Below are 26,197 nucleotides of genomic sequence, written 5' to 3' on the forward strand. Positions count from 1 at the left end.
TTTTAATTTCTCAATAATGGTAACAGCACAAACGCTATTATTTTCCTGCACAAATCACAAACGCAGCAATAACGAATGAAAACTGTTTTATTCTGTTTTGATTATATGAGGGACAGCTTAACTGAGGTCACCTACTAATCAGTTACATTAAATTCATAGGTATTCTACTGTACTGACAACTTGTATAATCTCCACAGAATAGCACTTTCAAATGAATGGGTGAATGAGACACACTGGAGCAACCATACACAACCATTGCCAACCATCAAACTGGTATTATCATACTGGTTAAATCGGGTTATATTCCCTGGTGAAAGGGGAATGGTGAGCTGGGTCTGTATGCATGGTAAAATCCCTTCACTAGGGAGCTTCTGTTCCACAGTAAGTGTTACCTTTAGTAATTTGCTTGTTTTGCAAACCATGCGTAAAAGCGCACGAGATGCGTAAATGCGCGTTACATGCGTAAAAGGCACGAGTTTAAAGAGCGCAAGTGAAGCGAAAAAGCCCGCCATGACACTTGTTAAAAAGAGCTTAGACTAAAATCCCACCAGCTGTAAAGAACAACAAACAGGTGACTGCATCTCAGGTGTAGATTATTAACAATATATTAATCTGAAATAATGATCTGGACCCTGTCATTTTAAACAAATGTTAAATTTCAGTTTAGAGAGCCAGATTTTAGTCAAGTCAAGTCAAGTAGTTTTATTGTCAATACTGCATATGTACAGGACATACAGAGAATTGAAATTACGTTACTCTCCTTCCCAATTTTACAGCAAGCCAATTTTACAGCAATTATTATTACATTATTATATATATTATTAAATTATTATATAAATTATTATATTTTAGAATAATTTGTCTGTAATGGAGTAAATGTAAAAAAAATATTTGTAAACTAAACTGTTCTTGCTAAAAATGATTCCATAAACTTTCAGTTTACTGCTAAAGACCAAACAAATGAACCACTCAAGTGTTATTTTTTTTTTTATCATCGCTACACTTAATGCATTAGAAGCTCCAGCCTGTAGTCAGACACGCTTCTCTGGGCTCAGTTGTAAAAGTGCGCGTGCCCATCCGCTCAAACAAAAGTTTTGTCGCATCTGATTGGTTCATATAACCTACCCAGAGATTTTAAATGAAAGAATTTTCTATATAAAAGTTCCCGTTCTGCCCCTCGTTTTCCCCTCCATGTGCTAACCGAAAAAAATGGGCGTGTTAGTTTTTCTTATAATGGCAGTGGTTATATGTTCATATATAGATTTACGTTGTAGAACCACGGCTAGAAGTAAATGTGACAAAACATTTAAATTTTAAAATCTCGAAATGAGTTTGTATTATATAAAGCTTCAGTTTAAGAAAAAAAGTCAGTCCTGAAGTATTATTTTGTGGCGGTCTCCTTCTCACTAGTACCTCTACTGGTTTGGAATATTAGGATAGATTGTCTCGTTATAGACTGAAAAATTATAACTAACATTACGATATTTTAGGTTTGGATTGGATAACATTAGGCAGTCACAGAGAGACTGTGAGTGTCCAAAAGTTTGGAGATTCCATTTAGTTACATGGGGCTTTGTAAAATGAAAATTAACAAGATAACTAGTATGAGCTGGTGTAAAACCGTACTCATCCAGTAATTTCGTGAATGAATAATATAAGGGAGAGAGACTATTCATTAATAAAATAATCTATAGTTTACTTTGTCCAGGTTCCACAGTTCCTGTTGAATACTCTAGCCCAGGGTTTGTTTGGTGTTTTTAATAGTTTCTTTACCAAAAATACTACTCTAAAGCCCAACATGCATTTTAGCTGCTCTATTAATAGAAACACACTATATTTTTGGCTCCCACCCGGAGAAGCTATGAAGCTATGAAGCTCTCCGTCCAAGTGGTTTAAAACAGGTTTGTTTTAAATCTTTTACAGGCTAACGTTTTAGACAATATGATCAGATTTAAACACAGCTGTTCAAACACAGTACATGTGTTCAATTCTTTTCCTGAACATTTTTGACATCAGTAATAAGTAGACTGTTGGTGCTTTATCTCAGCAGCAGAAGGCAATACTAAGCCTTCATTTAACATTAACACCACCCCCTCGTTCAGGAGTGCTGGATGCACACACCTTTACAATTGAGCGCAGGGAAGCTAAGCACAATGATTTGCAACATTTTTGAGCAGATGTTCAGCTTGAGTCATTTGTTGTGATCATGACAAGCCATAGCTATAGAATGGATATCAATGCCTTTTAAGTTCAAATTAAGTATATATATATATATTTTGAGTCAAAGTGAGCTTTTTGATATTTGACAGTTTCCCAGTGTTCGTTGGGAAACTTTTTTGCATTCTTTATCCCATGCAGCTAGTAACTAACATTCCCCATGATTAAATATTTGTCTTCAAAACCAAAATAAGCTGTAAATTTAACACCTGTAAAGAAAATGTACCCTATTTAACCTAATTTACAAAATTGTAATAAACCTACTCCAAAATCTAATGTAGCGTTTCCCCTGGTGAAAAACTAGTTAATTTATATTAAGAGAATGTAATGGAAACTTGAGTTTACGAATAAATTTACATACAGAACCAAGATACACATAACAGTTTAAAAATAAAACCAGCTACTACCAAATTCACACCCAGAAAGGTTTAGCAGTTTGTGCTCATCCGAACTGTTGTGTAAACAGCAAAAAGCATGTGACCTGCTTTTTACCCAAAAACAGTGTTAAATACTTATATAACAATATAATGCTTTAGGCCACATGTGTCAAACACAAGGCCCGCGGGCCAAATGTGGCCCGCCACGTCCTTTTATGTGGCCCGCGAGAGCTTGTAAAATCTTAGTGTCTATAATAAATAGGTCAGAAGCGTTCTTTGACCAAAAACTACATTTCCCACAATGCTTGTCGATTGTATTACCCGCGAAGTTACGGCTTATTGCCACTACACGGCAGTGTAGTCATTGATGTGGAAACCGGAGGGAAGGCGTAACTTCGCGGGTGGAATTGAGACATACAAATGTTTATCCCATAATGTCCAGAAAAAGAGAAGTTGATGCAGACGGACGGCTGTGCTTCAAGGCGAAAGACCGGTATGCCTTTTGTGTTACGAAAAGTGTTACTGACCAAAATAAACGCTTTTTAGGAGAGATATAAGTTGTGTGTAAATATTTATAAGACAATACCTGACAAAATCAGTTTTAATGACGTTAATAAACATCACTGTGACAGCGCTAGTCACAGTTTCACCGCAGCAAAGGACGAGGACGTGAATCACTTATCTAACCAGCCTGTACAGACTTCTGCCCCCAATAACCCTTTCAATAACCTCTAATAGACTTTAATAGTCTTCAGTAGCCTTCAACAGTCTAACCTTGCAGCTGTGGTGTTGTGGTGATCAAAGTTAATATAACTTGTATTTTATGTCATTTCTATTCACTTGAATAGTTTGGTTCTTGATTTATGGAGTTTTTGGATTTCATAACATGACAAATTAAAAGGATTTATGTTAATAGAGCAACAAGCAAACATTTTTTCCATGCAACTGTAATATTTGATTGAATGAATAGTATATTGAGAGTTATTACATTAAGGAGAAAATACATTCATATTATATTACATCTGGTTACATTTTCTTATATTTATGTTACATCTGGCCCTCAGAGGACAGCCAATATGCTAATGTGGCCCTCGGCCAAAATGAGTTTGACACCCCTGCTTTAGGCCACATTAATTGTAGAGCCATTCGATTTTCAAAGCAAGATCATTTATTAAAACTCCACAAAACAAGCAGCAAATAACTTTGGTAGCTATGCTAAAGGAAACAAGTTGTAGTGAAAAAGCTTTGTAAATCAGGGCTGCAGCTTCTGCACTTCTGATAATTATTTTATGTAGTGAGAGCTGTGTTTTTAAGTGTGGATTTAATTGCAGGCAGGATAAGGCCACTAATTAAGCTGACTATAGAGCTCATGTTCCTTCAGAGCTGAGACCAAAGAAAGACAATTTCAGATTTATAATCTGTAATTGGTCAAATTATTTACCTGGGTACCATTTAAATAAATAATTCATTTAAATATAAAGAAAATATCAGGGTCTTGAGTTAAAGTGTAAATATAGAGGTCAGTGAGCGTTTTGGTATTAAACACTTTTGCAATGTTTGTTTATTGGAATCCATTTGTGTATTGCATGCTGCAGAGGAATAACATTACCCAAGAATACATGTTTGTCAAAGCCAAAATAAGTTTTATATTTAACACTTATAAAGAAAGAGAACCTATGTAACCTAATTTACAATAGATTTTATTTAAAGCTGATGTCTAAGTTTTGGGATTCAGGGCCTCTCTGGTGAGAATGGGTAAATGCTGATTAATCAGATTCCAGGTTATGTTAGAGCGAGAGACCACACTCAGTCAGAAACTTTACTTCAAAAGTTTACTTTTTAACCAAAAGTGGATGAGCTACTGCACTCTGAGGTTCCCTTTTCTGAAGTCTCCTTTGCTCCACCTGCCACTCTTTCAGAGGCTGTACATGGTAAAGACGCCCGAAGAACTCCCGCGAAAAGAGACCTGAATGAATATATTAGACGCCAGCAACCTGGTACCATTAAACAATATTTTGTTTCTTCTTCACTCAAATGCATCTACTTTAAAGTTTAGAAACAATACACACTGCCACAAAGTAATTTTATAGTATTTCTATTGATTAAAACCTAGTCAAGCCATAAGTTTTTCAAAGCTAGATCATTTATTAAACTTCAACAGAATACAAACAGCAAAAATATATATTTTTACACTTCAAGTATAACAAAAATACAAATAAAAATAGACAAGATTATTCCGTTCACAATGCAGCCAAAGTACTTGCTGTAAGGGAAGGAGTGGAAGGTGTTGAATGTAGAGGAAGCCAAGCAAGCTCACCACAAACACCATCTACCACCACAGGCTCCTGCAAACACGCTGCAACACAGAAAATTAAAACGGTTAGTGCAAAGAACACACCAAAATGTAAAGAGTGCAGGTGTAAACGCTCCTGCCAGCACAACCCACCTCCACTCCGGTCCAGAGCAACACTGAAAGTGCAGGAAACGGCATAAAACAGAGGGCTAGAAGTACTAATCCAGACACAATCAACCTGTGCCATGTTAGGAAATCAGTAGCTAAACAGGCTCTAAACAAAATCTATGTAAAACAACATGTAAAACAAGAGCAAGCAAACAGCTTGAGTGCCCTAAAACCAGAATAAATAAGTAAAATCAGGCTACAAACAAAACTATTTGGTAGCTAAAAAGCTTTGACAAAGAGCCCATAGACACACAAAGAAGAAACTAAGCAAGCTAGTAGCTGAACAGGTTATGGATAAAGGAAACGAGTAACTTAAAGCTCTATCAAATATCAGTCTTTGGGCAGGCTATGGGCAGGGAACCAATTTTGTGCTTCAGTAAGTCAGTAAAAAGTATAGTTAGGAGTATTCAAATCAATAAAATGATAAGGGTGCCCATATTGCACCGGTCAAATTTTGGTTTAATGCATATTGCACATTTTCTGTTAGTACAATAAACCTCATTTCAATCCTGAAATATTACTGTGTCCATCAGTTATTAGATATATCAAACTGAAATGGCTGTTGCAAACACCCAAATATTTAGAACTAAAAATTATTAAGATTAATAGGGGTGCCCAAACTTTTTTCATATGACTATGTTCTGATCAAGTGACTCCGGCAGAACTGAATAAAACAGCCTAACTAAAGGCAGAGAGCCAGAAGGTAACATGTCTATGTTACCTTCTGGCTCTCTGCCTTTAGTTAGGCTGTTTTATTCAGTTCTGCCGGAGTCACTTGCCACACTCTGATAATGTTTTAATATTCTCAGTTTTGCATAAATCCAGTCAAAACTAATTCCATCTCTCTGCCTTCCTCCGAGTTACTGACTGCCCACCTGTCTGACCCGATACCGATGTTGGACCCTCAGGCTCTCGCGTCTCCTGTCCGGCCAGACTGATGGAAGTTTCTGAAGTCAGCTCTTCTCCACCACCACCACAGATCAGCTGCTCATCGACCATCTTACTCTCCACTACAGATTACATCCAAGCCATTAGTGGCGCTATTACACTCCTGAGTACATAAAACCTATATAGATGTATAAAAGACTTTTTAAATTTCTATTTAAAAGCCGTTTGACCAGTGGTAGGATGGTCCCCCCTTTAATGTGAGTCTTGGTCCTCCCAAGGTTTCTTCCTCCTCCTGCAGCTCTGAGGGAGTTTTTCCTTGCCTCCGCGCTCACTGGGGGTTCTGTATTCTGTATTTTCTATGTGTAATGTTTTGCCTGATTCTTTGTCCTGTAATCATGTTTCTGTAAAGCTGCTTTGTGCCAACACCTGTTGTAAAAAGCGCTATACAAATAAATTTGATTTGATTTGATTTGATCTGCGGCTGACTCTTTAATTATTAAAGTAATGCAAAAGTGTTGCAAATGTTTTACATTGAATACTAAATATTCCATGTTTACAGACATAATTAAAAATTTGATATCAATAATAGCTTTCGTTTTCAAATTGTGGTTATGGATTATACTTTGGGTTCTCAAAACTTTTGACCCTATTTTGACGCCATAGCTTAGCTTCTACTTTGCTCAAACCCTTGTCTTCTTAGCTGTTTGCTAGTTCTATTTGTGGACTGTTTTGGCTGCTGGCTTAATTGGTTCAATCTCCGGAACCTATAAGATTCCAGCCCCTGTTATTTTTGTATTGTATGTTTTTTTTTGTGAAATTAATATTTAGTCATGTCCATTATGTAAAATGAATTACACTGATTTTATATCTTGTATTTTTCTGAACTAGTTATATAAATTGTGAAGTGTTGGGGATTTTTGAGGAATTGTGAAGATGAATTGTACATAGTGCAACATTGGCTCTCTGGATTAAGCTAGGTATACTTTAGCCTCTGTAGCTTGTAGTTTGCTTATTATCTTGTGACTGACTTAACATTGCACAGGTTGTTGGTGTTTGGATTTTTAAGCCATATTACACTTTCTATATTTCTCTGGATCTGAGTGGTGGTGGGTTGTGCTCTCAGGAGCATTTAGGGGTGTTTCTGGCACCCACACTACTGTGTTGCATATGTGCTTTGCAGGAGCCTGTGGTGGTAGATGGCGTTCCTTTGTGGTGAGCTTGCTTGGCCTTCCTCTACATTCGATATCTCCTTTTTTTTGTTAAATATGTGATCACGATCACAAATGAATGGAGCTAAAAATGTGTTAAAAAATAAATGGCGAATGGCGAAAATTACTGTGCTTCCGCTTCCCTGCGCTCAATTGTAAACGTGAATTATTAAATTAACCAGGGGGGTTTAAAATTTTGCCTGTGTAATTTAACTTCTTGTGGCGGTAGGCGGTCCGTCATGAACCCTGGAGATATCAGCCAATGGCGTTTGCTGAGGGAGGCGACCCTGGCCCCGCCCCCAAACTGTCTAAACCACCCTTTTCAAAACCACCCTTGTTTCGTAATAAATAGACCCATAGGGGAAAGAGGGAAAGCATGTATCAATGCATTTAAAAACGCGTGTCGTGCGTAAAACCGCACACCGTGCGTAAATACATTTTGTGTTTAAAAACACGCGCCTTGTATAAAAGCGGGGGCCGTGCGTAAAAGCGCGTGCCATGCCTAAAAGCGCGTGCCGTGCGTAAAACCGTGCGCCGTGCGTAAAACCACATTCCACGTTTAAAAACGCTTGCCGTGGGTAAAACCGCGTGCCGTGCGTAAAACTGCGTGCCATGCGTAAAACCACATTCCACGTTTAAAAACACTTGCCGTGCGTAAAAACGGACGCCGTGCGTAAAAGAGCGTGCCTTGCGTAAAAGCGGGCGCTGTGCGTAAAAGCGCGTGCCGTGCGTCAAACCGCGTGCCGTCCGTAAAACCACGCGTCGTGCGTGAAAGCACGCAAGATTGGTGCGGCACAGAATGCGTTTTTACAAGCAGCACTAATGTTCTGCATCAGTTTAATGGTAAAAAAATTAACTAGCTGCTCTCTTGCAGAGAGAAGGTAGAGAAACAAGAGGGGAAAGGGAAAGTGACAAACGGTAGAGAAAAAAAATACAACCCAAACTGCTGTATCTGACCCCAGGTTTTTCAGTCTGCAGTCAGTTTAAGATAGTAGCATTCCTCATGCAGCTGTTTAACTTTCTTAGTCTTTAAATGTCCCTTAATGTTTCTCCTTTACTGTGTAAATTATACAAGATTTAGCCCTTTAAAAAGAAAAATTGAAACACTTTTTTGCCTGGTTAGAAGATTTTTCTTTGCTGGTAAATCCTTCTTTTTGTGCTTTGATTCAGTGTACAGGCATTTATATTTACTTATTTGGAGATGCTTAAATGCCACTTGGAGATACCCAAACGACTGAACGTATTTATGTCTGGTAAAACAGTGCCAGGTGTTTTTGAAAATCAAATTATTTTCTACTATCTGTTTTCTAATATGCAACAGGATTATTACATTATGTCCAGGTTTAACATCACTATTGTGAGTATTGACGCAGTTCTCTTTTGAAACCGTGGAAGAACCTCTTAAAGTGCTTTAACCCTTTGATGTCCAACATATGCACACCCCCTCTAATATTCAACATGTGTCAAAAATGACCTGCATTAATTTTCTATGGAATTTAATGAATTGCTAAGTGTTTCTATGATATATCTTAGCAATAAATTAATTCAGTCATTCAGTATCCAAGGTATTCCTCAATTGATTTGTTTTTATTTATAGTACGTTCTTATTTAATTTTTTTCGTACTTTTTTTCTTATCTCTACCCCTCTAATGCACATATGGGTCAAAATGACCCGCATTCATTTTCTATGTTAATTCATTTATGATTGATGGTTTCTTTAGCTCATATCTACATTTCTATTTTCATTTCTTATTTTATAAATAAGCTTTTGTATGTCTACATCAGTTTTACACACACAGGTCAGAAACAACCCACATTTTACAGTTCAGCACAGCTCCTCTCTCACAACTAACTCAGTATTGCTTTTAATTGTTTTAACATAACTTTAGAAAATATCTGATGTCAGTTAACTATTCAGTGTGTTTAATATTTTGTCACACACACACACACACGCACACATACACACACCTAGTCAGCCAGCTAGTTAGTTACCTAGTCAGTGAAATAACTTGTTACCTAGTCAGTGAGCTTGTTAGTGAGTTACCTAGTCAGTGAGCTTGTTAGTGTGTTACCTAGTCATTGAGTTAGCTTGTTACATAGTCAGTGTGCTAGTTAGTTACCTAGTCAGTGAGCTAGTTAGCTTGTTACCTAGTCAGTTGTTAGCTGGTTACCTAGTCAGTGTGCTAGTTAGCTGGTTACCTAGTCAGTGTGCTAGTTAGTGTGTTACCTAATCATTGATTTAGTTAGTTACCTAGTTAGTGAGTTACCTAGTCAGTGAGCTAGTTATTAAATTGCCTAGTCAGAGTTAGCTAGTTACCTAGTCAGTGAGCTAGTTAGTGTGTTAGCTAGTTACCTAAAATCCAAACTGAAATAATTTAACTGCAAATAATAATAAAGTAAATAAGTATGTTTAAAAATAATAATAAAATCTAAAATATGTATGCTGTATTTTTCCATTTTTTGCAACATACACGTTTTCCTTTTGATTCTTAAGATTTTTTTGCATGAAACTTGGCACAAAATTCACCCCATGATGCTTTGGGGTGCCAGTGATCCCTATTTATTACAAGTAAACTGTAGGAGGGAGCTGAGTGTGAACAGCTGCAGTTCTCCAGATGTTTGTGGGGGTCAGGTTTCAGGGGGCGGGTCTGAGTAACGGGAAAACTCAAAAACACGCAGCAGCAGCAGCAGCAGAGATTCACTACGAGCAGAGACTACACCTCTCCCGTTCTCCCTAAACAAGAGACTGCAGCTCCCGCCGAACAGAGAAAATGAGAGGTAAGTATTCTGCTTTAATTTGGTCTGTAAATCAGTGTTTCTGCTTTTAGTTAAAGAGCGAGAGCGCGAGGGGCGAAGCTGTCGGATCACGGGCTGTTTTCACTGCGCGGTCAGACAACTCTCACCCAGACTCTGAGTAAACAGAGCTCTGAGCCTAATGCTGCCTGAAGAGCTAACCTACCACTCTCCAGATTTACTGCTCAACTCAGCTCTTCTAGAGCCCACTCCTTAAACTACGAGGATGAACCGCTCTGTAGTTTGGAGTAAAGTAACAGCACATGTTCCCGCCTCTGCTGAACTGAGTGAGGAAAGAAAGGCCTTCTGAAAAATCCAGCCCAACACCATCCTGAAAACTTTGAAACCTCCAGCAGGACATTTAGAGAAGCTGCATGTCTACTTTCTACTCACTGTCTACTTACTTAAAAAGGAATCAACCCCAAATTCCTAAATTTGAAAATAGACCTAAAAATTAGACAAACTTATGCTTGGACAATTCTAGCCAACAATCCAAAAAGAATGAGAATGCAATATTTGTAATCATGCAGCAATAAATGCATGTGTGATAGTAACTTAATGGTAATAATGCTGTTAACTAATTGTATTACTTTTAATAATGCTTGTACTTTTAATAGTACTAGAACTCCACTACTGACTAAAATGTGCTGGCTTTGATTTGATGCTTCCCAGATGAGGCAGAAGTGGAGATTATTGACTCTTTTGAGCATTGTGAAGGAGGCCAAAACCATAACTCTCCAAGTGAAACAGGAGCACTAGTGGAGGTCACCTTCCAGAAAGACCCCAATCAAGAACTCAAGTACTTGGAGGCGGAGCCCAAAGCTTTAGGGGTATGTGTAAATAAAAATATACTGTAGCCTTTCTTATTAATGCTATTCAAGATATGCAATGCATATTTTCTTTTCTTCACAGGTTACACAGATTTCACTGAGTCTCTTTTTAATATGTATCTCCATTACATCACTGAAGAAGAGTGTATACACAGCGCAAATCGTCCTTTGTGGCCTGTCTACAGTTGTAAGTATTGCCACTTTAAAATGGAATTATGGCATTTTGTCATCAGTTTAGAAATATACCGGTAGAGTTTGTTATAATTTCATCTTGAGAACCAGCATCTTATTTTGATACTTTGTGTTGTATTAATGCAGTGTCTGATGTGTGTTTGCTTTTTATGCTCTAGGGCATCATAGCTGGTAGTGTGGCAATAGCTGCACAGAGTCTCCGTCTTCCTAAAGTAAGCAAAGAGTACTTTACTTTTCTACTGTGACACTGTGACAGGTAGCTATAGTAATTTAAATAGCTCATATAATGTAAGTGAAATTGTTTATTTTCACATTATATTTTAAATTAAGTAGTTTGTAGCACGTAAACACTGTTTAAATATTAAAATATACTGGTACACCTGTGGTACACTGAGAAATGTTAAATACCAACGAAGCGTCAAAATGGAATCTGTGATCCATAATATGAAATTAGATTTACTTTATTGCCAATTTGTTTAATTTACTGTTTTTATGTATTGTTTTTTTGCTTTGTTTGTCAAACGTCAGATTTTTTTGGGGAAAATAAATGGTATTAAATGAAAATTTGGGTGGAAATAACACAATAACTCATTTAGCTTCAGTACTAACCAATCAATATAAAGATGTGGACTAAATACACCCACAAATGCCCACAACAATATGTTGTTCTTAATTATATACAATGGCTTACAAAAATATTCATACTTCTTGAACTTTTTCACATTTTGTCAATGTACAACAACAAATTTAAATGTATTTTACTCAGATTTTAAGTGATGGACCAACACAAAGTAGCACAGTAACACATTGTAAAGTGGAACGGAAATGTAACTTGGTTTAAAAAATGAAAATTAAATACAAATTTGAAAAGTGTATTAATTAGGGCTGTCAACAGCTATTAACAAATGCTGCCTCTGCTGGTCCATGCTGTTTACACACTGATCGCAGTATGTGCAGTGTTCACTGCTTGCAGCTGCGCGACTCTATTTACTCTGTGACTCTGTGCTTCACAGCCCATTAAAAAAGAGTTTAGGTTTATACCTAAAAAATACACTTTCTGATTTATTTATACTCAGCAAATTAATTTCAATTCAGAAGTCCTTACAACCAAATTAAGATGTTTACAAAAAAGTAAAAGTTTCCTCTGTCAAATTTGTCATGAATCCTTTATTCCAACACCCTATGTTGGTTTTAAGTATATACTAGTATTATAATTAAAAACCACTAATATAAATTAATTGCAATTTACATTTCTTATATTAATTATTTTATTTACATTTAAATATCCACTATTTAAATTGTGTTTTTAGCTATTTCAATGTTTTTGGGAACTGAAAGTTGGTCTTTTTAGCTGACCAGCTAGTCAGCTATATGCACACATATTGAAAAACAGAAGCATTTTAAGATCTGTAGTAAGTACAGATACTAAAAGAACAATTTTTTGGATAGCAGTTGTTTCATTCGGTGTATTCATGTGCGTATTACGTGTCTTTATTCCGCTTTTATTTCTCAATTCCATGATTAATGTCCCCTGTCGCAAGCACTCTGTCCACTGTTTACCCTCACTCATAATATAACATCTCACAACCTATACAGAGGTGGGCAATACTTCATAATCAATTTGCATACTCTTATGCATGACTTTTTCATGCCAGGGTATGTTTACAACACTAGATAAATATCCAGAAGACTGCACTAATTAGTTGTAATCAGAACATGTACAGTGAGGAAAATAATTATTTAAACACCCTGCGGCTTTGCAAGTTCTCCCACTTAGAAATCATGGAGGGGTCTGAAATTTTCATCTTGGGTGCATGTCCACTGTGAGAGACTTAAAAAAAATGGAAATCATAATGTATGGTTTGTTTCATTTGTGTTACTGCTGCAAATAAGTATTTCAACACCTGTAAAAAACAGTGTTAATATTTGGTACAGTACCCTTTGTTAGCAATTACAAGGTTTTTCACCAGGTTTGCACACACTGCAGCAGGGATTTTGGCCAATTCCTCCACACAGATCTTCTCCAGATTAGCCAAGTTTCTGGGCTGTCGCTAAGAAACATGGAGTTTAAGCTCCCTCCAATCGTTTTCTATAGGGTTTAGGTCTAGAGACTGGCTAGGCCACTCCAGAACCTTGATATGCTTTTCACGGAGCCACTCCTTGGTTATCCTGGCTGTGTGCTTTGGGTCATTGTCATGTTCCCTAGCCCTTTTCCTCCTTGTGGAGGTCTACAATTTTGTCTCTGCTGTCTTTGGACAGCTATTTGGTCTTAACCATGTTATTAGTTGGAGTCTTACTGATTGTGTGATGTGGACAGGTGTTTTTATGCAGCTAAGGGCCTCAAACAGGTGCTAATTTAGAATAATAAGTGGAGTGGAGGTGGGCTTTTTAGAGTCGGACTAACAGGTCTTTGAGGGACAGAATTTTTGCTGACTGGCAGATGTTTATATATTTATTTTCAGCAGTAAGACACAAATAAATCATTCATCATTTCTCTCACAGTGGATATAAACCTGAGATGAAAATTAAAAATTATGATTTCTAAGTGGCAGAACTTGCAAAGTCGCAGGTTGTTCAAATACTTCTTTTCCTCACTGTAAATGCACTTATTATAGAAAAAAAATCCAGTAATGGAAAGAGACAATTTCATTATGCTGGACAAGGAGGGGTCATATAAAATCATTACTGAATTACTGTTGCTTTTCATACAAAAAATAAAATAAATACAATTCAAGATGAAGGCTGTTTAAATCACTGTCTTAATCATTTGTATTGTTTTAACAGCTCAAGGCCTGTTTGGGGATGCAAATTGTTTTGTGTGTAGTGTCAATAGACTCCTTTTTTATGAGCTCTGGAGTAATGATGCACAACAAGCTATTTGAGAGCTGCTGGGACTTTCTACATGAAAACTACACTTCTGATCAATACTTTATATGCGAAAGGCTGTCGGTAAGATTGCTTTTTTTGTTTAGTTTAAAATAAAGATACTTCTTTGACTGTGTTGGGTGTAACACTTTAATTAAGTTTAAACCTCTAGTCCATACAACCAATATTTGGAACAATAGGATGACTGAAATTTCAGGATTGTGAGGCCAGAACCCCTCCCTTCTCTCAACCATGACAGTCGACATTTGCTGTCTAAATGCATGACAGACAGGCCAGCACCCAACTTCCCCCACCACTTAACCCTCACTCTGTGTCTGTGTCTCTCTCCCTCAAGATTCAAGGTAGCTTTTCAATATATGTATATTATCTTATCGACAGACATTACATTCAAATCATAGAAAATAAACACTTTGTGTCAATCCATTAGTGAAATTTACAAGTTTATATGTTGGTATTTCACTGTTTGCTAAAAATCACAAGGTCACATTTTGAACAAGTTAAAATAGCCATTATTCACCTTTACTCTTACAATTAATGGACAAAATGTGCTTCAGCACTGCAGTTCCCAGACTGCATCTACAGTGCATCTGGAAAATATTCACAGCGCTTCACTTTTTTCACATTTTGTTACGTTACAGCCTTATTCCACATTATATTAAATTAATCTCTTTTGCTCAAAATTCTACACAAAATACCCCATTATGACCATGTGAAAAACGTTTTCTTGAGAGTTTTGAATTAAAATAAAAAAAACAAGAAATCATATTTACATAAGTATTCACAGCCTTTGCTTAATACTTTGTAAAACCACCCTTGGCAGCAACTACAGCCTCAAGTCTTTTTGAATATGATGCCACAAGCTTGGCACACCTCTCTTTAGGCAGTTTTGCCCATTCTTCTTTGCAGTACCTCTGAAGATCCATCAGGTTGGATGGGAGACGTCTGTGCACAGCCATTTTCAGATCTCTCCAGAGATGTTCAATCGGATTCAAGTCTGGGCTCTGGCTGGGCCACTCCAGGACCTGAAGCCACTCCTTTAAAATCTTGGCTGTGTGCTTCAGATCCTTGTCCTGCTGAAAAATTAACCGTCGCCCCAGTCTGAGGTCAAGAACGCTCTGTAGCATGTTTTCATCTAGGATGTCTCTGTACATTGCTGCATTCATCTTTTCCTCTATCTCGACTAGTCTGCCAGTTCCTGCTGCTGAAAAACATCCCCATAGCATGATGCTGCCACCACCATGCTTGACTGTAGGGATGGTATTGGCCTTGTGATGAGCAGTGCCTGGTTTTCTCCAAACATGACGCCTGGCATTCACACCAAAGAGTTCAATCTTTGTCTCATCAGACCAGAGAATTTGGTTTCTCATAGTCCTTCAGGTGCCTTTTGGCAAATTCCAGACAGGCTGCCTTGTGCCTTTTACTAAGGAGTGACTTTCGCCTGGCCACTCTGCCATACAGGCCTGATTCCTGGATTCCTGCAGAGATGGTTGTCCTTCTGCAAGGTTCTCCTCTCTCCACGGAGGAACGCTGGAGCTCTGACAGAGTCACCATCGGGTTCTTGGTCACCTCTCTGCCAGCTCAAGGAAGAGTCCTGGTGGTTCCAAACTTCTTCCATTTACGAGTGATAGAGGCCACTATGCTCATTGGGACCTTCAAAGCAGCAGACATTTTTCTGTAGCCTTCCCCAGATTTGTACCTCGAGACAATTTTGTCTCAGAGGTCTACAGACAATTCCTTTGACTTTCCAGATGCACTGTACCTATGTCATGTTTCCAGCTCCTGAATCCCTTTAATTTTATAAAAATATGAACATGTAGGAGTGGTATCCCAGACAGGTATTATGCCTTGTAATAGACTACAATTTTCTTTCATTAGAAAATCTCCATGCACAATACTGCAGAGTCCAACACTAGGCTTAATCCCTGTCTGTGAAACTTGTATTGTACGATTCACACATCAGTATAATTTTATAACAAGCTTATGTTGTGTTGTCTTAACTGTCTGATGTCATATCAAATATTTCACAGGCACTCAGAACAGAAGTAGGGTATGAACACTACTAAAATCTGCAGCAATTTAGAGAAAAGAAGGATTCTACTTGTATAACGCTTTATTCTGCTTATCCACAGATTGCGTATGATCATGTGAAAGGACTGGAAATGCTAGCGCTCGGAGCTCAGATTGCCATCTCTGCCACTTTATCTGCGTTCTGCTGCAAAGTTATTCAGTGCTGTTCTCCCCGGTCCAGCATTGTAAGATCCCAGTTTATCCACAATTTTTCACATTTTATGACCATTTTATTCAAGTTGTCAGTGATTGCTAACTGTTCTGTCTATTGCTCACGTTTCTCCTTTTAGCCCATAATTGTTCTGAACGCACCTTCAGCTCCTTAGAGACGGCCATCCATACAATAAACCATGTAACCATGTTACACATACACACATACAAGTGCTTAATTTGTAACATTAAACACCAATCTAACACTAAAAGTAATACAATTCTGCTCATTTAGATTTTCTAACTCAGTTCTAACAGTTCTAACACATCAATACACAATATTATGTTTAAGGGGAAAATTACAATGTAATCATATGTATTATATATATATCATATTGAAGGAGTGTTGACTCTTTTTTTCTGCCTAACATAATTTAGACCAATAATAGAGCTGCATACACATACATATACTCAAAATTATATACACAAATGAATGTGTTTTTACACTGAAATTGTATACCCACCACAAATGCTATAAAAGGATTTGAATCATAATGTGAAACTTGTCTCTTATTTAGCTTTTAATTAGTGTACAAAGTGTATCCAGATCTACAGTAGGAGCTCCAACAGCACTTCAATTCATCTGAAATAATATCCACAGAAAAAATATCAGAAATTATTTTGGATATTATTTGGATATTATCATTGGTTTATTTCTTTAAGAGAATTTTCTTGAAAAAAAAAATCAATCAATGATCAATTAATTAAATTGATACGTTTTTTTTGCACAACAAAAGTATACTTGTATGTTCAGTAGAAAAGAACAACATCTCTGTAAGAAATGCTTTTATTAAAATCATTGTAATGTACCTAATATAATATGATCACTTGTTTTATATGCCAATAATTCCAAAAAAATTCAATTAAATATTTTCTTGCAACTACGTTTTTTATGCTGTAATCTATTGTAAATTATTGTTGCTGTTGTTATCCTTCTTGCTATGCTTCTTAGTTGACATTTGTCAACTTAAACACTGTGGCACGTCGTGATGCTCATTGATATCTTACACCTCACCAACAGTTTTTTTTTACAACTTCCACCTGCGCCATTGGAATATGGTTAAGAGTTTAGGAATATATCTAAGCCAATGGCTGTAGAAACTAAAATAACATTTCTGTTCCCATAAATTACCTGCTTGCGCACCTTCACCTTGTGAAAAAGCAGGTCAGTTTCACAAAAGCGCTGTGTCATTAAAATATCAATCTGCCAAAGTTAAAGCACACCTGGCTCTTAAAGGGAATGGCACGTGACCTGCTGATTGTTTTTTTTATTTCCTGTTACGCACAAAACACACCTGACCGATTAATTAGGATCATTCAGAGACTAAAAAAAGATGGACACCATGTCGCTGTTCCCATGTTGCCGATCCTGATGCCTAGGTCTGCACAGTAGAGACCAGAGGAGGGAGAAAGACTGTGGAGAGCAGCCTACTCATGTGAATAAACCCGCCCCTGAGGGCTGCCTCGCGGTCACAGACTGCAGAGCGGAGCTGACTGTCTGTTATTGGTCCCGCCCATAACCAGCCCTTTTACAATAACCACACCTTTTTGAATAGAGCTGAATAACCTTTTAAAAAAAGAATTCTGTGGGGATATTAAAATTTGACAATATAAGCTGAGGTTACACATTTAAATAATGGAGGTTGCATTTAAATAATGGAGGTAGAATTACAGTAAATTGCCATTGAAACCTATGGGGATGGGTGGGGTTACACAGCTTTCTGAAACCGAACAGCAGGGTTTTGTGCGTAGGTAACTGCTCACCTATGTAACGCCAAAAAAGGGTTGTAATGTAAATGTTAAGGGTGAATGAGGTGTCAAGAATGTGATTAGATTTCCAGTGTGCTCCTGTGAAATAACTTTGTGGTAAACAGTATTTTCTTGTTCAGGTCTAACTTAAATTCATCTTCATTTCAGTAAAATGTAAATATGCAGTGAAATCTACCAAACCATTATTTACCTTTTGGTAAAATATACAAAAAAAGGGATGGGTTTACCAAAATCTTCGGAACGTTACACTATTATTAACCTCCCAGATAGCCACCGAGTGCTGGCCCAGAATTGGGCCTTAGCTGGTTTCTGACTGTCCTCAAAGCTGGCCCAGAACCGGCCACCGGACTCCGCCCAGTGTATTTTTGAATGTAGGACCAGAACTGGGCCTTTTCCGGTCACCGGACTCGGTCCAGTGTCTTTTTGAACGTAGGACCAGGACTGGGCCTACTCTGGTTTCTGACTGTTCTTGAAGCTGGCTGAGATCCTGCCACCAAACTTGGTCCAGTGCCCAACATTGGGCTGAATAGAGTAAGCAAACTGCTTGTAACTGAAGGTACTTTGTCTTCAGTTGGTGAATTTGTTTTCTAAGAACTAGGAGGTTCAGGAACCTACAATGTTATTCCTACTACTACAAGCTACAAGCTATTTGTACATAAAATTTACGTAAATAATCACTTCGTACATCAGTATATCAATATGAGTATTATATATTATTATAGGAAACACTAATAAGCAACTCACCATTGGTTTAAATAAAGTATTTTGTTTACTCAATTAGTGTTAATGAGAAGAAAAAAAATATTTGACTGGAGGCTCAAAGAAAGACATAAATTTAATATAAATCTTTGTTTTATGTTTGATTCATAAATTTTACATATTAAAAAAATAGAAAACAGAAACAGAATACAATTTGCAAATCCTTTTTAACTCATTCAATTGGATACACTACAAAGACAAGAATTTTAATGTTGCAAATATTCACTCATTTTGAATTTGGTGTCCGTAACATAATCCAAAAAAGTTAAGACTGGGGTAACAACATTATGCATGCATTATGAAGACCAAATAGGAGAACGGAGACCCCGGACTGTTTCTTTAACTAGCTGAGCTCCGCGGTACAGTTAAAAAGCTCTGCACGACAGTGCTCTTACTGCCTCTCCCTATTAGGCTACAGAGGGGCATGTAGTGTCGTGTTACAGTGTTTGTTGTTGCGCCGCTAAAGTATGGAGGATGAAGAAAAAGAAATCCAACTGATTTGAAAGAATCAGAAAAAAATCACTGGTTTAATAGGTTAGCACAAACAAAGGTTTGGCACCTGTGGACTTCTTGTTACTTTTTACTGTATTTATTTTTATTTGCATCTGTTTTAATATGTGGTACCTTTGCTACGTAAAACTCTCTTAATATTGAGATAATTGTTTTTAAGAAATTTGCATCGGCCTAAAACATTTTCACAGTAATTTACATATACACACATAATGTATAGGTTTTTGTTTGTGTTTGATCTGTACTATGGAGGACCAAAATGACATAAGTATAAATTAATAAATGCACATATTAATGTAGAAATAAATAAATATATACATAAATGAATAAATAAATACATGTTGAAATAAATAAATAAATAAATACACGCATAAATATTTGCATAGGTAAATAAATAAATTAATAAATACATTTCTTATTTATTTATACATTTATATATTAGTGTGCATTTATTTATTTATTTATTTCAACGTTTATTTATTTATTAATTTATTTATTTCAACATTTCTACATTTATTCATTTATTTATTTCAACATTTCTACATTTACTTATTCATTTATTTCCACATTTCCACAATTAGAGCAATTAAAGCAGGATTGGTTGCGGCTCGCTCGCGCGCCGGGACACAGAAGTAGTCTTTTATACAGTAATTCACAAGAGAACAGACATGGGGGTTCCAGTAAAGAAGTGTTTTACACACCAGTACAGTGGTGTATACACCAGTACACCCTACAGAACAGTTTTTTACACACCTGCTGGGGGTCCAGTGAAGAGGGCAGTCGTGTCTTGATGTTCCTCATGACTAGCCTCTCGAAGCACTTCATGATGATGGGTGTAAGTGCAACGGGACGGTAGTCATTGAGGCAGGACACTGTGGACTTCTTCGGCACGGGAACGATGGTGGTGGACTTGAGGCACGTTGGGACAGTGGCGCTGCACAGGGAGATGTTGAAGATGTCCGTGAGAACATCTGTCAGCTGGTCTGCGCACTCCCTGAGCACTCTGCCGGGGATGTTGTCTGGTCCTGCAGCTTTTCGTGGGTTGACTCTGGGTTCCTCACATCCACTGCAGTCAGGCACAACACCTGCTCGTCTGGCTTGGGCATGGTCTTTCTCGCCATCGTGTTGTTTTGTGCCTCAAACCGTGCATAAAAGTTGTTCAGGGCATCACGTTCACAGGACGGTGGCATTGTCCTGTAGTTGGTGATTGCCTGGATGCCCTGCCACATACGCCACGCGTCACCCGTGTCCTTGAAGTGGCTGTGGATTCTCTGGGCGTGTGCGCGCTTTGCCTCTCTGATGGCTCTTGACAGGTCGGCTCTCGCTTTCCTCAGGGCCACCTTGTCACCCACTCTGAAGGCGGAGTCGCGGGTCCTCAGCAGCGCACGTACCTCAGCAGTCATCCAAGGCTTCTGGTTTGGGCGTGTAGTGATGGTCTTGGAGACAGTGACATCATCAATACACTTGCTGATGTAGCCAGTGACTGATGCTGCATACTCCTCCAAATCAACAGAAACGCCTTCAGTAGCAGCCTCCCTAAACATATCCCATGCAGTGCACTCAAAACAGTCCTGAAGGGCAGAGATGGAGCCTGCCGGCCAGGTTTTCACCTGCTTCTGAACTGGTCTGGAGCGTCTGATGAGTGGGGTGTATATTGGAGTCAGCCAAACACACATGTGGTCCGAGAAAGCGAGGTGGGGGCGGGGCTCCGCCCGGTACGCGCTGGGGATGTTTGTGTAAACAAGATCCAGCGCGCTCGCTCCTCTCGTTGCAAAGTCCACATGTTGATGGAATTTAGGGAGCACTGACTTGAGATTTGCGTGGTTGAAATCTCCGGCGATAATAAACAGTCCGTCTGGGTGTTTGTTCTGCAGATCGCTGATAGACCGATAGAGTTCACACAGAGCCTCTTTAGCATTAGCACCAATGCTAGCGCTGGGTGGGATGTAGACAGCAGCTATTAGCACGGCGGAGAACTCCCGTATTAAATAAAAAGGTCTGCACTTGACTATCAGGAACTCCACCAGCGGAGAGCAGTGTTTGGCGACAGTCACAGCGTTGTTAAACCATTCCGTGTTGATGTAAACACACACGCCTCCACCGCGGGTCTTCCCGGATAGAGCCGCGCTCCTATCCGCTCTGAACGTGGTTAGCCCGGCTAGCTGAATGGCGCTGTCCGGAATGTTGTCGTTCAGCCACGATTCCACAAAAACCAAAGCACAGCAGTCTCTGAACTCACGCTGGGTTGTTCGCTGGAGTCGGATGTAGTCCAGTTTATTGTCAAGGGAACAGACGTTTGCCAGAAAGAGCGATGGTATAGCCGGCCGGCTAGGACTAGCCTTTAGCCTCGCGCGGATCCCGGCTCTCTTTCCGCGCTTCCGCTTACGCTCGCACCGCTTGCGATGGCACTTCCGCTGGTCTCCGGCGTCAGGAAACACCGCGGGCTGGCGGCCTGGGTCTCTTAGCAGGCTAAGCTCAAGTAGCGTCTGCAGAACCTCGTCCGGTAGCGTGTTTTCTGGCTGATTTCTCCACTGTAGCAGGGTCTGGCGGTGGTAGAACATGTGCACGGGTGTTCCGATGCACATATTTGCAGGAAATAAACGGAAAAAACGACAAATAGTAACACAAAAGCACCATTTTAACGGACCCGGAGCGGCCGCTGCGTGTTAATGCGCCGCCATCCTATTGGCGCGTGTTAACGCGCCGCCATCCTATTTTTGTGTCCTATTTTTTTCCTGTACTTCTATGGAGTGAATTTTGTGCCAAAAGTTTTACGTAAAAAAATAAAATCCACAATCAAAATTTTAAGAATCAAAAGTAAAACATGTATGTTGCAAATTCAAAAGAGAAAAAATATATATCAAATATATATATTTAAATATACTTGGTTATTTTATTATTCTTTGCACTTATTTGAAAATTATTTTAGTTTGGATTTTGCCAGTCTTTGCTTTCATTTTTGGATTTTTTTGGATTTTCTGTGGATTTTTGTGGATTTTGCTGCTAAAGACTTTTGCTTCTGGAATCTCTCCTTTGCTTCTGCTTCATTTTTTTGGTTCTGATTTTTGGTTCACACTTTTCACGGGTGGGCGGGGCTTAGAAGAAGGCGTTCCCCTTTAATCCTTTAATCTAGTTAGTGAACACTAACCTACCTAGTCAGTGAGTTAGCTAGTTTACCTAGGTTATCTGGTCAGCGAGTTAGCTAGCTACTTAACCTAGGTCATCTGGTCAGTGAGTTAGTGGGTTAGCTAAGCTAGTTAGGTTACCTAGTCAGTGAGCTAGTGGGTTAGCTAAGCTAGTTATTATGCCCCAGGGTAAAGCCAAGTAAGTGCTGGTTAAGGTTAACTAGCTAACTCACTGACTAGGTAACCTAACTAGCTTAGCTAACCCACTAACTCACTGACCAGATGACCTAGGTAAACTAGCTAACTCACTGACTAGGTAGGTTAGTGTTCACTAACTAACTAGTATAATTTAAGCATGGATATTTAGCACACCCCGCTAACATGAGCATCTTAATAGAGTTAAACACTTACTTAAAAAAGAAATATAACATTAAACATAACGTCTGTATGAAATTTAATTGGAAAAGTACCTGCTGGTGCTGCTGTGAGCTGAACCCCGTTCGCTCCGCCATGTTTGGAAGAGCGCTTGAAGCGAGATACCCCTCGCTGCAGAACCACAAGTCCAGGGGGTGGGGCTGGATCTGATCCAAGGGGTGGAGCCTGACCTCCTGACCAGAGCCATAGAGAGAGAGAGAGTTGCGTCAACTCCGTTCACTCCAATGGACCAGTTTTTTACAGCAATGGCGGACCGTGGAGCCTGTCAATAGTTCCCGGAAGTTAGCAGCAATGCCCAGTACACTGAGAGTATAGAATGAGGATGTTGTTACTGCCAGATTGTTATTTATATTTTTTCTTTCTCCTCTTCCCCGTTCGTGATTGTTTACTTGACTCCGAAAGGCGAGTGAGTAAAACCGGATGGGGAAGAGTCCGATCTGCTTCAGACCAATGAAAACACGACGTAGGAAGAGTTGGATCAGATCCAGCCCCACCCCCTGGACTTGTGGTTCTGCAGCGAGGGGTACTTGCTTGAAGCTGGCGGGGTGGGCGTGGTCTGTCTCAGACGAGGGTTCAGGGTAGGTGACCAATAGAGATTAAAGGGGAACGCCTTCTTCTAAGCCCCGCCCACCCGTGAAAAGTGTGAACCAAAAATCAGAACCAAAAAAATGAAGCAGAAGCAAAGGAGAGATTCCAGAAGCAAAAGTCTTTAGCAGCAAAATCCACAAAAATCCACAGAAAATCCAAAAAAAATCCAAAAATGAAAGCAAAGACTGGCAAAATCCAAACTAAAATAATTTTCAAATAAGTGCAAAGAATAATAAAATAACCAAGTATATTTAAATATATATATTTGATATATATTTTTTCTCTTTTGAATTTGCAACATACATGTTTTACTTTTGATTCTTAAAATTTTGATTGTGGATTTTATTTTTTTACGTAAAACTTTTGGCACAAAATTCACTCCATATACTTCCGGTATCAGTGAGACGGAAAAAAAGGGACGGCACAGCAACATCACGGCTATAACCCCTACTGCAGTAACAACTTCTGAAAATGAATTAGGGTCAACAGCTTCAAAATGTCGCCGCTGCAGGCCAAGACAGGAGCAGTAGAGCCAAAACTTTTGCAGCTCAAAAACTAATCCTGCTTTAGAGTGAGGATAGGACCACCTACCTAACTATCATACAAATAAATAAATAAATAAATAAATGTGGAAATAAATCAATAAATAAATGTTGAAATAAATGAATGAATAAACAAATGTTAAAATAAATAAATGAAAAAATAAATAAATGCACATATAAATGAATAATTAAAAAAAATATAAAAAATAAATAAGAAATGTATGTATTATTTTATTTATTTAACTATACAATTATTTATGCATGTATTTATTTATTTCTACATTTATTTATGCATTTATTTATACATATGTCATTTTTGGTCCACCATACTCTACTACTTAAATATATAAATACATCTACATTAATTATACGAAAAATGTGTTGATTATAGAGATTAAAATAATATAAAGACAATTAAAATAAAGATAATTTAATAATTAATTGATGTCTCCTCCTCAGTAAATTTATATATAACTCCCGTTTGGAGAACAAGATGGCATTAGTGTCCAATGCAACACCTAACATTAGCCTGAGAGCATTACACACCAGTATAGTTTTACTTATTTATATTTTCTGAGTAGGCTGTAAAAGCAAGTTATACCTTTTCTACACATATTTAATTGTATGCTTGTTTCTATAGATACAACTATCAACTAATAGAATCAAAGTACAGTAATAGTTTAATGTTAATTATGTTTATTGCAGTCATATTTGCAAATATAACGCTGTTATGTTTTTTCTTTTGTATGACAAGACCATTTTAAATTCAGCATCACATTCTTGAAATAAGTACTTGGAAAATTGGGCACCAGCAGAAGCGAAAGTAGGGGCAGCAACATTAAAACATATATTAATTTACTGACAATAATAAAATGCATCTATGATTTTCCTATTTAATTTTCTGCCAATATAAAACATGAATAAGTTAATTGCTCTGAAAACCTCCACTATTTTACTGTTAAATTCTCCTGTTGTGTCTAGTTATAGATAACTGTATGTAATTTAATTTTAAATTGTTTAAGTAAAACGCTTTTGTCTCTAGTATACTAATATACTGCATACACAAACAACTTCTAGTGTGATTTTACAAATTAGAGAAATGTTGACTAAAGATTATTTGGTAGTAGTGAGTATGTTTATATAAAACTGTGCTAGCTAAGTTAATAAAGTACTTACATTTTTAACGAAGTAGCAGAGTGTGCAGGAACGTATTACTGAACTCTGGAATAAACAATACAAATAAAGATTTTCTTTTTGTATAAACTCACAGACACAGCACCATTTTATTTAACTAAAAAGCTAGCTAAAACAAACATTACACAGTGACTTGTAGAGACACACAACCACTAAGTTAACCTAGCTGACTAGCTAGCTAATGTACAACATCTAAACAAAAGTTCTGTGGAACCATTTAGGTTAGCTAGTAAAGAACAATTCGCTAGCTAACTACCAAATTGGTTAACTAGAAAGCCTAAATGCTTTTACAGTATGTATGTTTGTAAAAGCATTTAAGCTAACGCTAGCAAACTGGTTTCTATCCTAACTATTTATTAGCTTAGCTAACATAAATAACGTTACCGAAACAGTACTTCTGTTCTGGCCTTGTACACTAGTTAACAATTTTAATTTCAAGTAAAACCATACTTTTTGGTTGTCTGTTAGTAACTGTTATAGCTGCATTAACATTTACATTAACATGAAATGTGTTTAATGCCACATTCTGAGATAATTTAGCCTCAGATAATATCACATTGATATGCTGCTAAGTTAGCTAGCTTAGCTAACTGAAGAGGCAACACACAGATAGGGTTATAACTCATATTTGACGGTCAAAATATTAATATAAAGTACATGGATCAAAATAAATTATAATTCAAAAAAGGTATTTAATACTTAGTTTTAAGTACCTTTCAGGTTTCAGGATAGCTGACAGTTGAGGAAAGTTGTAATGTTTGAGGAATCCGCGCGCCAAGTGCTACGAGAATCCGCACGGGTTGAACTGGGCTGATGCGCAGGGGCACCAAGGTAAATATCATCTAGATCACTCTAAACGTGATCACACACACGCACACACACACACACAAACACACACAGCTTATCCAGTCCATGTAGAAAAATGTTGCCAATAGAATAAGACTCTCTGGGTGTGTGTGTGTGCGTGCGTGTGTGTGAAGCACTACTATAACAGGCTGTGTGTGTGTGTGTACTATAACAGGCTGTGTGTGTGTGTGTGTGTGTGTGTGTGGGAAGCAGTACTATAACAGGCTGTGTGTGTGTGTACTATAACAGGCTGTGTGTGTGTGTGTGTGTGTGTGTGTGTGTGTGTGTGTGTGTGTGAA

The 26,197-nt window shown here is 38.0% G+C and overlaps 1 protein-coding gene and 1 long non-coding RNA gene across 3 annotated transcripts; one reads left to right on the top strand and one right to left on the bottom strand.

Annotated features, from left to right (window-relative positions):
• Positions 1 to 4,734: 4,734 nt before the first annotated feature.
• On the bottom strand, positions 4,735 to 26,023 carry LOC125803754 (uncharacterized). The gene is made up of 3 exons (XR_007440125.1): positions 25,766 to 26,023; positions 25,035 to 25,079; positions 4,735 to 4,950 (listed from the first exon to the last, which is right to left on the bottom strand). It is a non-coding gene; the product is annotated as an uncharacterized LOC125803754 (long non-coding RNA).
• On the top strand, positions 9,787 to 17,022 carry LOC111189325 (uncharacterized). 2 transcript variants are annotated; one of them, XM_022663000.2, is made up of 7 exons: positions 9,789 to 9,929; positions 10,617 to 10,774; positions 10,857 to 10,961; positions 11,125 to 11,178; positions 13,751 to 13,915; positions 15,982 to 16,104; positions 16,210 to 17,022. In XM_022663000.2, the coding sequence occupies exons 1-7, from the start codon at positions 9,923 to 9,925 to the stop codon at positions 16,243 to 16,245; spliced, it is 648 nt and encodes a 215-aa protein (XP_022518721.2). In that variant the 5' UTR covers positions 9,789 to 9,922; the 3' UTR covers positions 16,246 to 17,022. The 2 variants fall into 2 exon arrangements, with proteins under 2 accessions (XP_022518722.2, XP_022518721.2); XM_022663001.2 differs by lacking the exon at positions 13,751 to 13,915 and having other exon boundaries at positions 9,787 to 9,929.
• Positions 26,024 to 26,197: the final 174 nt, after the last annotated feature.

This window comes from Astyanax mexicanus, chromosome 8, assembly GCF_023375975.1.
Source record: "Astyanax mexicanus isolate ESR-SI-001 chromosome 8, AstMex3_surface, whole genome shotgun sequence".
NCBI lineage: Eukaryota > Metazoa > Chordata > Actinopteri > Characiformes > Acestrorhamphidae > Astyanax > Astyanax mexicanus.

What these genes read in the sequence shown, in the direction of transcription:
- LOC111189325 (XM_022663000.2), top strand. An exon ending in TTTGTGGCCTGTCTACAGTT is followed by an intron (nt 10,962 to 11,124) that starts GTAAGTATTGCC and finishes TTTATGCTCTAG; the next exon opens with GGCATCATAGCTGGTAGTGT. An exon ending in TTATATGCGAAAGGCTGTCG is followed by an intron (nt 13,916 to 15,981) that starts GTAAGATTGCTT and finishes GCTTATCCACAG; the next exon opens with ATTGCGTATGATCATGTGAA.